This window comes from Sardina pilchardus, chromosome 6, assembly GCF_963854185.1.
Source record: "Sardina pilchardus chromosome 6, fSarPil1.1, whole genome shotgun sequence".
NCBI classification, from domain to species: domain Eukaryota; kingdom Metazoa; phylum Chordata; class Actinopteri; order Clupeiformes; family Clupeidae; genus Sardina; species Sardina pilchardus.
Window position 1 is genome coordinate 1,914,771 of NC_084999.1, and position 12,500 is coordinate 1,927,270.

The 12,500-nt window shown below is 45.8% G+C and overlaps 2 protein-coding genes across 2 annotated transcripts in view; one reads left to right on the forward strand and one right to left on the reverse strand.

The window, feature by feature from the left end:
• Positions 1 to 5,803, reverse strand: part of hibadhb (3-hydroxyisobutyrate dehydrogenase b) — a 23,133-nt gene extending 17,330 nt beyond the window's left edge. Inside the window, exons 1-3 of the mRNA XM_062538054.1 lie at positions 5,701 to 5,803; positions 1,504 to 1,664; positions 303 to 412 (exon numbers count right to left, since the gene is read on the reverse strand). Coding sequence (XP_062394038.1) covers positions 303 to 412; positions 1,504 to 1,664; positions 5,701 to 5,770 — 341 coding nt within the window. The 5' untranslated portion in view covers positions 5,771 to 5,803. The remainder of the gene's footprint in view (positions 1 to 302; positions 413 to 1,503; positions 1,665 to 5,700) is intronic.
• Positions 5,804 to 7,178: 1,375 nt separating this feature from the next.
• The window catches only part of tax1bp1b (Tax1 (human T-cell leukemia virus type I) binding protein 1b), a gene marked incomplete in the record, with an annotated part of 43,539 nt that continues 38,217 nt past the window's right edge, over positions 7,179 to 12,500 (forward strand). The window contains 1 exon segment of the mRNA XM_062538056.1: positions 7,179 to 7,287.

Below are 12,500 nucleotides of genomic sequence, written 5' to 3' on the forward strand. Positions count from 1 at the left end.
TTGAGGATGCCGTTGGGTCCGGTGTGTGTGTGTGTGTGTGTGTGTGTACTTGAGGATGCCGTTGGGTCCGGTGTGTGTGTGTGTGTGTGTGTGTGTGTGTGTACTTGAGGATGCCGTTGGGTCCGGTGTGTGTGTGTGTGTGTGTGTGTGTGTACTTGAGGATGCCGTTGGGTCCGGTGTGTGTGTGTGTGTGTGTGTGTGTACTTGAGGATGCCGTTGGGTCCGGTGTGTGTGTGTGTGTGTGTGTGTGTACTTGAGGATGCCGTTGGGTCCGGTGTGTGTGTGTGTGTGTGTGTGTGTACTTGAGGATGCCGTTGGGTCCGGTGTAGACCTCGATGACGTTGGGGCTGGAGGGGAGCATGGTGATGATGCGGTCCGCTTTATCCGCCACCTCAGCTGGGGAGTCCAGGATCTGCACACACACACACACACACACACACACACACACACACACTGAATACACACTCTGAGCATAGCCTACAACACTACCTCTATACACACACACACACACACACACACACATACTGAATACACACTCTGAGCATAGCCTATAACACTACCTCTATACACACACACAGCACTCTTGATGTTGTTGTGTTATAGTTGTGTAGTATGTGGTATAGTCAGGAGCTGCCTACTGCAGCTCCCTCAAGGCCAAGGCAGTAATAAAGCAACAAGAGACACACACACACACACACGGCTGTAATTGAGCAATAAGAGAGCTGCACTATCAAAAAAATGAGTTTATGGAGCACGTTTATAACACACCGTATCACACTCACACACTGTCCAGCGCGCACACACACACACACACACACAGGACACGCCCTGTCCAGCACGCACACACAGACACACAAACAAACAAACAGGACACGCCTTGTCCAGCACACACACACACACACACACACAGTCCAGCACGCTCCATCCAAACACAGACTGATCGCTGGTCAGTGTGCAAGTCACACCGTCCCGGTGGTTCCCGTAGCTGATGCCACCCTCCCGGTTGTATCCGTTGTGCACACACACATGTGCACACACACACACACACACACACACACACACACACACACACACACACACACGTAGAGCCAATGCGTGGTGGGCCGAGCCAGAACCAGTCAGTCGGACCCAACCGAGTCAGAGCACTGGACCCAGCCAGCACACACACTCCCCACGACCCCCTACGGGCCAAACAGCTGTGTGTGTGTAGGCTGCTGGGTGAAAGTGACAGGCGGTGCTTGTGAGCATGACGGATGTGTGTGTGTGTGTGTGTGTGTGTGTGTTGAGAGCAGCGTGATTAAAGGGCTCCAGAGCTGCTGCATCAGAGGGGATTTCCACCAGGAGCGGCAGCTCAACAACACACCAGCACGGCTCTCACACACACACACACACACTCTCACCTGTGCGCCCAGCTCCTGGATCTCCTTGCAGGACTCGGGGAAGACATCTGTGGCGATGACGGGGTACCCGTGCTTCAGCTCTCACACACACACACACTCTCACCTGTGCGCCCAGCTCCTGGATCTCCTTGCAGGACTCGGGGAAGACGTCGGTGGCGATGACGGGGTACCCGTGCTTCAGCAGGTTCTTGGCCATGGGGTTCCCCATGTTGCCCAGCCCCACAAAGCCCACCTGCGTCTTCGATGCCATCGCCCGGCTGGACACTAGTGGACAACACACACACACACACACACATCGCATCAGTGTGGGAACACAAACACACACACACACACACACACATCGCATCAGTGTGGGAACACAAACACACACACACACACACACATCGCATCAGTGTGGGAACACACACACACACACACACACATCGCATCAGTGTGGGAACACACACACACACACACACACACACAATACATATCCAACACACACATCGCATCAGTGTGGGAACACAAACACACACACACACACACACACACACACACATCGCATCAGTGTGGGAACACACACACACACACACACATCGCATCAGTGTGGGAACACAAACACACACACACACACACACATCACATCAGTGTGGGAACACAAACACACACACACACACACAATATGCATCAGTAAACAACAACACACACTTTCCAACGTCTTGCTTTATGCGTACAGAATTTTATTTCAGTTTTTATTGTTTTATTGTGTGCTGTAATGATTATTGATTGTGTTTATTGTGTGCTGTAATGATTATTGATTGTGTTTATTGTGTGCTGTAATGATTATTGATTGTGTTTATTGTGTGCACCCCGTGGAGTAGCGCTCCTAATTTTGTTGCATTGTAAAGCACAGATCTCTCTCTCTTTGTGTGTGTTAATGTGAGAGGGTGAATGTGTGTGTTGAGGTGCAGGTGACAGGGTGAATGTGTGTGTTAATGTGAGAGGTTGAATGTGTGTGTAAATGGGCAGGCGAGAGGGTGAATGTGTGTGTGTGTGTGTGTGTGTATAATGTGTATGTTAATGTGCAGGTGAGAGTGTGTGTGTGTATAATGTGTGTGTTGAGGAGAGTGAAACAGCTGTTCTGTTCCTCCGCTGTTCCTTTGTCCTTGACTCACACACTGATTAACCGAAGGGCATGAACAATAGCAGGTTACATGTGAGACACACACACACACACACACACACACACACACACACACAAACACTGATTAACTTAAGGGCATGAACAATAGCAGGTTACACTGTTGCTGCCACAGAGTTTCTCATTGACTTCAGTGCATCATAGGAGCCGTATGCAATATGAGATTACAGTAGCGAGGGGGAGGGAGATCACACACACACACACACACAGCGCGTGTGCCCTCTCTCCCTCTCTCACTCACACACACACACACACACATACACACTCTCTCTCTCTTTCTCTCACAGGCAAGTGCAGTAGAGAAACTCAGATGAGTGGAAAGTAGAGATCTGCAGAGTAAAGGTCATAGTATATATACCCACTACACACACACACACACACACCCACTACACCAGGGGGTGGGACTCCCTACACACACACCTCCCTACAGTACACACACACACACATCTCCCTACACACACACCTTCCTACACACATACAGTACACACTTCGTTCCTGCTCAATGCCAGCTGGAGAAAATGGACACAGTGACCCCACCACATTCAAGGGCACACACACACACACACACACACAGCTAGTCACCAGTCAAACAATTATTTCCAAAAGCATCACTGTCTGAACTTGCAGGAGCAAGATGATTCTGCCCTCAGTATCAGTCCTGCTCTTAGTATCTTGGATTTCCCCTTGGGGATCAATAAAGTGTCTGTCTGTCTGTCTGTCTGTCTGTCTGTCTGTCTGTCTGTCTGTCTGTCTGTCTGTCTGTCTGTCTGTCTGTCTGTCTGTCTGTCTGTCTGTCTGTCTGTCTGTCCTGTCTGTCTCTCTCTCTCAGGATCAGTGCTGCTGTCAGGATCAGTCCTGGATCGTTCATGGATGATTTTAATCCTCTTCATGTGGATTCTTCTCAGTGCACAAAGGTCCACAAAAATGTGTTTATAATTAACGTGATTTACACAAAGACGCGTTTATAATTAACGTGATTTACACAAAGGCGTGTTTATAATTAACGTGAGTTTGGTATAAAATAACTTCACTGGTGCAATCTTTGGGCTGAGCTAGAGCGGGCATTGCTGGACAGGCCAGGCGGTGGACGAGCCATTGAGTCCTTTATGAGACTGCTGAGTGCTGCGGAGCCAGACGCTTGAGAGGGCGGTTCAGCAGCAGCAGCCAGTGGCCGCGTGTTTTATCCACGATATTCCGCAGCCCAACAATGGGGGTCGCCATGACACCGAGACGGTTTTCTATTTCCGGCGAAGCTGCATTGTATCTGTTTTAACGTGACGGTTTACGGTGCTTAACATATCATGACGCATATAAAAGTAAACTTTTCTATTTTATATCGGTTATATATGATGTGGTATATACATGCTGAGGGCAGAATTGTCAATATTTCGAAAGAAATCTAAGTTGAGGCATAATCTAGTTAGCTATGGAGAATGCACATGTTAACAGAATGAACGGAAGTTGAAAACAGTATCGTAACCATCGCAACGATACATATTTCCGGGTTAAGGAATGAGGTGGTTACTGGCACACTCATGCTTAATGTAGCACACTAAGCTAATTAAATTAATACACCATCATTTAAGACAACAGTGCTAATAAACCTGAAAGGACAACAGGAAACATTTTTTCTTCTGTAAATCAAAGCAGTCACCCGATCCTTCAGACTCAACCGATCCTTCAGGCTCAACTGACTGTCCGCTGCTATTCTTGTCCATCAACGCCCGACATCACATCTTCTGAATGAATGTTCAAACATTCTAAAATCTTCCAAAGCCCAATACGTTGGTCTCCACCATAGAGTGTCTATCTAGAACAGTCTATGGTCTGAGTAGCATAATGCCATAGCAACCCATTCACAGTCTATGGTCTGAGTAGCAATGCCATAGCAACCCATTCACAGTCTATGGTCTGAGTAGCAATGCCATAGCAACCCATTCACAGTCTATGGTCTGAGTAGCAATGCCATAGCAACCCATTCACAGTCTATGGTCTGAGTAGCAATGCCATAGCAACCCATTGACAGATGCAGCACGGAGCAACACATATCCATTCCTGTACACTGGCCACACATCCAAACAAATCACTAGTCTCTGATCTCGCTCTCTCACACCTTTCTCTCTCTCTCTCTCTCTCACACACACACACACACACACACACACACACACACACACACACACACACACACACACACACACACACACACACACACACACACACAAACACAAACACACACAAACACACAGTAAATCTGTTTCCTTTAGGGCAGCAGATATGCCAGGCCAGTGTTGAAACCATAGCCACCTATTCTGCAGCCCCTCAGTGTCCACTAGTTCACTGAAGCTATGGCCGTTATCTCCAACCCATGTTCAAGTTCAAGTTCACCTTCTCAACTACATACTACATACTACACACACACACACACACACACACACACCCCAGATGCAAACTGCCTGGTAAATTGAGCAGCTCAGTGAGATTGAGATTGAGTAGCTAGCTAGGGTTGGTGAACCTTTGAGTGAAGGAATGAATGATGAATCCTTTGAATGAAGGACTCGCGCAGTGGGTTCAAAGCATGCGCACAGGACGCAATGGAAGAAGTTACTTAAAAAGTGGAGCGTTAACTAGACTTGGAAATTGACGACAACGCTACATGATGCCTTTAACGCATAACAAACGTTACACACATTAGTCTAACTCCTCTTGGAATCAAAGTCGTAATAAATCTTGCTTTGTGGGCAACACTGTAACTTCCATGCTAACCACAGCTCTGAGAGGTGCATGCTAAGCCGTTTGATTTGTGATTACAAATAACAGAATTTGGGTCAAAATGATCCATATTCCGACCCAAAGATGAGGAACATACACAGCCTCTCAATGACCTGCACTCATGACATTAGCTTACTAGCTAACCACACTAGCCATGGAAGACTGAAAAGCTGCGAGGAATGTGTGTTATAGTTGTTAGCTAGCTTAGCACCCCTAACCAAGGCGACTGGCAATGCTGGAGACGAATAGCGTTAGCCAACTCCTTGCGAATCTCCTCAAAACGCACGCAGTTGGCACATTCTAAAGACAAGTAACATTTAGTGGCATGTACGTGAACACCGGAGACATTACCGAGAGCCAGGTCGACATGGTTGGACCACCTTCTCCATAGCTTTCGGGACCCCCTGAATACAGCGGCCATGCTTCTTTGCTCCTGACCTCGGAGACACTGGCATAAGATTGGATGCTGGATGAGTGATGTGTCGCCTCTCCCATGCGATAGCGAGTCCTCGGCGTCGCATCCAATGACCGGTGAGGAAGGCGGGGCATGCTGTACTGACTGGAGCAGACTGGGGTATCCTACCTGTCGTGTCAACTGGAGAACTGTATCAGTGGAATACTGTATCTGACTACACTCTTAAAAGGGTTCTTCGGGTGCTCTACAGAACCATGCAGGCGTTAAAGAACTCTCAGGGGTCCCTTTGATAGACGCTTCAAAAATAATTTAAAGAATCATTTAGGGGTGCCATTTATAAAGGATGGCTTTCCCCCACTAAGAACGTACATTGCAACACTGTATACCGACTTCTGGTGTGTTTTGCATGCAGGTTCACGCACGGGTCATTCCGTGTCAAATCAGATAGGCTACGGTTCTTGCTGCTCGGTCAACATTTTTGTTCAAACCTTGTCAAGAAGTCCCAAAACCAAGCCCTGTAAAATATTTCAATATGTTCAAATCTGATGTCTTCCATCATATTATTTTCAGCGCTTGAAATTCACAGCCTGAAAACCATGTGATCTGCAGCATCCCAAACTTTGGAAGGTGGACACACTATTAAAAGTCTGTTCGGCATTTTTAATGATTTTCTACTAGGCTCTACAGTTGCGAAAAGTGTGCAAAGAGTGACATTAAATTCCAATGTTTTCGTAGGCTTGAATTTCTCCTTGGGGATCAATAAAGTATCTATCTATCTATCTATCTATCTATCTATCTATCTATCTGTCTATCTATCTATCTATCTATCTATTATTGGCTACACTACTTTGTTAATGTTGAGCCAATATTTGAGGTCTCTACAGCACATGAAGATATTATTATATTAATTTGTGATGCTCTGTAATGATAATGGCTAGGAACACAAAATTACTTTAGACTGAGTTATTCCCACATTGAATGTTGTTATTGTTGTTTGTTATTTATTTATTAATGAAACATGGTACATAATTGGCACTTTAAGTTTATAATAGGCCTACCCTCAACAAAAATATCATATCTTACTTTTGGGAGCTAAATAGTAGACCTAGACAAACGCTGAGCAAAATCTGAGACGGTGCAGCAACCAATTTTCCTGGATTTTGTCATTTGAAGGAATTGCCCACATGACTTATCTATTTTTGGAAAATCATACAAGAAGAAGCCGTCCGCCCAGTCATGTCTGAACGTCGTAGAGGTTGTAGCTAAAAACATCCAGTATTTCCCGAATGATGGCTATTGTATCATGTCTGGACAAAATGTATTATCCAATACACCTTTACACTGAGAACTAACTTGAGCGGCGCCCAAGCTCAAGCTCAAGTTACAAACGATCTCCGTGCTTAGGCGGAAATAACGTCATGTTGTTGTTCTGTTCCAGGAAATAAGCAGGGGATGTACGGAGACTAGAAAGTGCGTCAATAACTTCAGTGGAAGATATAGTTTGCATTTCAGCATGGAAGCAGGTAAAGTATAGGTTTAACGGTTGTAATATTTACCAACCTTTCTTTATCAAAACACTCGATTTTCTTCTTCATTTCGTCGAGGTCATTTCACTGTTGGTCACCTCTTGTCAGCTGGCTAGCGAAGAACTCTTCGGCACAAGAACAGATAGCAAGCCAACCCACCCCCTGTTAAATGTCATTCGGCCTGTCGAGGCAGGGTTAGCAAGCTATCGGTAACGAGCTAACGTTTGGATTCTCAGTGTTGTCTAAGAACACCCTTGATATGGTCAGTCTTGTAAAGACGCGAAGTTATTTCACATTAATGGATTTTATTGTTTAACCCAAGGCGGGTAGGTACGCGGAATGTCGAGGATTCATTTTACCTAGCTACCTATTAATCCCATGCTAACGCTAGCGAAGATGGTTGCCAGGTTCTAACTTGCTGTATTGTTTTCCTGAAAAGACGACTTGTGTTGCGTGTTCTGTTATAATGTATGACAGCTGTCAAACCACGTTTCACGTTGTTTTCACGACACATGTAAGGATAAGGATGGGTCATGCAAACATCCGTGATGTTTGATTATCCAATTTACTCGCCATGTTTACCCTAACGTTACTTGGATGAGGAGATGGCATGGCGTCGCTTCACCATAACAGTTAGCGTAGAAGGCTAATGGCTAACTAACTCATCGGGCTACGGCTTGCCATGTCAGCATTCTTGGTGTTTTATATCTTTGACTTTATTATTTATGCAGTTAATACTTGGTAGGTGCTATCATAAATGTTGTAGATATATTTTTTGGGATCTTCAAACGCATCTAAAGATGTATCTGTTTACCTTGTTTCTGATTAATTAATTGTCCTTACAGAGTCGAGGTTTGATTGTTTATGTTTGTCATTTTCGTTCTGTTTAGTTTTTTAATGATATGTATATTCTTAAATTTAGGACAGCTTCTTTGACTATAACCTGTTCATGTGAATGTTAATGTAATATGTATTGATGTCATTGTGAGTTGCTTTGTTTGGACAAAAGTGTCTGTCAAGAAACATAAATATCAACAGGAATTTAGCTCAGATCGGTGACAGTGACATATCACACGTGACCATTCAAACGCATGCTACTTCTCTTGTTTTTTCTGCCGCTATCAGAAGAACGCTGCTTTGACTCCATATGCTTCAGAGTTTATTCATTGAGTTGTTTTGACAGTAATAATGTTTTGGTAATGTTTCCGGTTTGGAGTGACGTGGGACCGAAACACGTGTTGCTGGAATTTCCAGTTCGGCCACCGAGGTGCTACGTGTGTTGAGGCTGTCTATCTGATAGCACCAGTCTGAAGTTCACTATTCACTGTCAAAATGGTTAGATGCATTTTCTGAGTTATTTTTCTTAGCAAAGCTCGACGGATGAGCTACTTGAGATGGCTGGGCGGGAAAGGGGGTGTGGTGCTCGTGCTTCAGGCTCCGCCACAATCTTGATACTGAGGGCGTGCTCTATGTAGCCTAGGAACTCGGGATGAGTGACAGGCGTGCTGGTGACTATCAGCCCAAGCGCAGCGGTCGCACTTTCTCTTCGCCCCAGAGCTGCCTGTGTGGATTATTCTTAGCCTGTGTGTGTGTGTGTGTGTGTGTGTGTGTGTGTGTGTGTGTGTGTGTGTGTGTGTGTGTGTGTGTGTGGCCTGTCTGTCACCATACTAAACTCAATATTTTAAGATTGAACATCTGGAGTCTGCACTGTATTTCTACTGCACAAGACAAGAGGCATGATCAGGGTAGAGTTCAAATGACTCTGTACGCATTTGGATAGTCCCCCAACCAATCAGGCCAATGACCCGGGTGCGTCTGGTGGAAAAGCTAGTTTGTGATTGGTTCCAGCAAACATGGATAGGAAGCAGGAGAAATAAATGTTCAGTTTTCCAGCCTGAGCTGCAGGGCGAAATCCAATCGGTAGTGAACACACACACACACACACACACACACACACACACAGACTGGGTTTAGCCAGTCTGGATTGCTCTGGCTGCGTAAGCTACTTCTGGCTTGCCAGGCTCTCTCTTGGCATCGCCGCACTGCCTGGGAGTAGGGCATTGTGTTTGGAGCACACAGGCTCCTGTGTTTTGTGTGTGTGTGTGTGTGTGTGTGTGTGTGGGTGTGTGTGTGTGTGTGTGTGTGTGAGAGAGTGAGAGAGAGAGAGAGAGAGAGAGGGTATGTTTCAGCAGCTGATTTATGACTTGTGTGTGTGTGTGTGTGTGTGTGTGTGTGTGTGTGTGTGTGTGTTTGTAGCCCCGTGAGACTGACTCACCGCCACGTACCAGTGGTCAGACAGCTGAGTCACCGGCATGTGCCTGTGCCCAGTCCGTCGAGTCTGGGCCGCACCTCAGCCACATCCCAGCCGGATCAGAACCACAGCTAGACTGGGCTTGTTAGTGTGTGTGTGTGTGTTCACTAGACAGCACGATCTGCCGGCGATTGGATTTCAGCATCTTTAAATCATCCAGAGTGCAGCACTGTAGCTCAGTGCAATGTTGTTAGGGAGCAGCTAGCAGCTAACCCCAGAGCTACCCGGGGTAGTGTTGTGTTAGCAGCAGTTAGCCCCAGAGCTAGCCGGGGTAGTGTTGTGTTAGCAGCTAGCAGTTAGCCCCAGAGCTACCCAGAGTGTTGTGTTAGCAGCTAGCAGCTAGCAGCTAGCCCCAGAGCAAGCTGGGTTAGTGTTGTGTTAGCAGCTAGCAGTTAGCCCCAGAGCTAGCCGGGGTAGTGTTGTGTTAGCAGCTAGCAGGTAGCCCCAGAGCTACCCAGGGGTAGTGTTGTGTTAGCAGCTAGCAGTTAGCCCCAGAGCTACCCAGGGGTAGTGTTGTGTTAGCAGCTAGCAGCTAGCCCCAGAGCTTCTGACCTTTGTCGCGTTTCCCAAATGCGATCTTTCTTAAGGACTTAAGAAGTCTCCAAAGAAGGAATCGCTAAGAAGGAGCGCTAAGATACGGGTGTTTCCCAAACGCGTTCTTAACTGCCTTCTTAGGAGAACCTTAAGATCAAGTCAAAGAAGCTTCTTAAGAAGCTCTTAATGAGAGCTGTTCACTACGGTGGTGCTGAAACTGAATCAATTGATGCCAGGCAAATCGATCACCCACCTCTTTATAAGCGCACAAGTCACACACAGCGCCCCATGTTCCCCCTACAGGTGCAATTAGGCTACGCGTGTGTGCGTGTGTGTGTGTGCAGGCCCGGGTGGCTAATCGGGACATTCGGGAGGATTCCCGGTGGGCCGTTAACGTTTTGGGCCGGTGTGAATATCGTGAGCTTAAATATTTTTTCTGAAGATAATTTGCTGCGCCCAGTTGCGGCACTTCTGCAGCCTGCTGTGCGGTCGCGGCTCCTTACGTCTGCCAAAAAACTCAAACTAACGGATAAAACAGGGTGATTATCAATATAGCCTAGGCCTATTTTTTATTAGCTCAGGCCATTCATATATTAACTCATGCAAGACGCATCCCATCTCTCTTATAGATAGTGTGGTAGTAGGCATGTGATGTAGGCTAGTCTACTTTAATATATCCGAGAAGATGTAACCCTCCTGCCCATGTGGCTTGCGAGTGGGGTGCACGTATGCATTAATGTAAACCGGACTTTGACATCAATCATCGCGGACTTTGGCAACGCCTAGAGTACTGTAGCAGGTGAAGCCTCATTGGATTAGGTTCAGCTTAGTTCAATTACATCTGTTTCCTTGATATCTGTGAAATGCCACAGGGTTGTTGATGTTTTTTGTATGTGAAGTATTATAAACTCATATGCAGATATGTGTTGAAAACTTAAACGTGTAATTCAATATTATTTTTTTAAGTCTATGTTTCTTGCGCCAGTGGTCCACAGCCACGAGAGCATTGCAACATTGAACATTGTTTTATTGTTTAAAAAAGTGGAGGATATACATTTCCCTGACGCAGCTTGATCACTAAAGCCTAGAAATCTAGGTGCCCCTAGCGGCAGGCTATGATCACTGAGCATTTGATCGCTAAGAAGGCTGTTAAGAGTGGGTCAGCTCGATATTACGTTTCCTTCTTAGTGAAAGATCTTCTTAAGCTAAGAGCGACTCTGGGAAACACGTTCTTCTTTCACAGCGTTCTTAAGAGCGCTCCAAAGAAGATCTTAGCGTTAAGAGCTTCTTAACGTGTTTGGGAAACGCGGCCCTGGGCAGTTGAAGGCTGCAGATCCTTCTTTTACAAGCGGCCCATGCCATACGCTTGAGCAAACACACACAGTTGTTTATCTAGGATTAATGCTAATTCTCTGTTGTAGAACCCTGTAGAGCAGAGCGTGTTCTCTGTTGTGTGTGGAACCCTGTAGAGCAGAGCGTGTTCTCTGTTGTGTGTGGAACCCTGTAGAGCAGAGTGTGTTCTTTGTTGTGGAACCCTGTAGAACCGGATGAGATTTGCCAGCGCAGAGCCGCAAGGCTACATCTATTAACCGATGAATCGGTCAGATGTTAGATTAATCTCGTATGAAAAAAGCCTTTAGTGAGGGTTTGGAGAAAGCGGTGAAGAGATTCATGTCGTATGAAAATAGGCGTTAGATTGGTCTCGTATGAAAATAGCCGTCAGATTGATCTCGTATGAAAATAGCCGTCAGATTCATCTCGTATGAAAATAGCCGTCAGATTCATCTCGTATGAAAATAGCCGTCAGATTCATCTCGTATGAAAATAGCCGTCAGATTCATCTCGTATGAAAATAGCCGTTAGATTGATAGCCGTTAGATTGATCTCGTATGAAAATAGCCGTTAGATTGATCTCGTATGAAAATAGCCGTTAGATTGATAGCCGTTAGATTCATCTAGTATGAAAATAGCCGTTAGATTGATCTCGAATGAAAATAGCCGTTAGATTGATCTCGTATGAAAATAGCCGTTAGATTGATCTCGTATGAAAGTAGCCGTTAGATTCATCTCGTATGGAAATAGCCGTTAGATTCATCTCGTATGGAAATAGCCGTTAGATTCATCTCGTATGGAAATAGCCGTTAGATTCATCTCGTATGAAAATAGCCGTCAGATTCATCTCGTATGAAAATAGCCGTCAGATTCATCTTGTATGAAAATAGCCGTCAGATTCATCTCGTATGAAAATAGCCGTCAGATTCATCTCGTATGAAAATAGCCGTTAGATTGATAGCCGTTAGATTGATCTCGTGTGAAAATAGCCGTTAGATTCATCTCGTATGGAAATAGCCGTTAGGTTCATCTC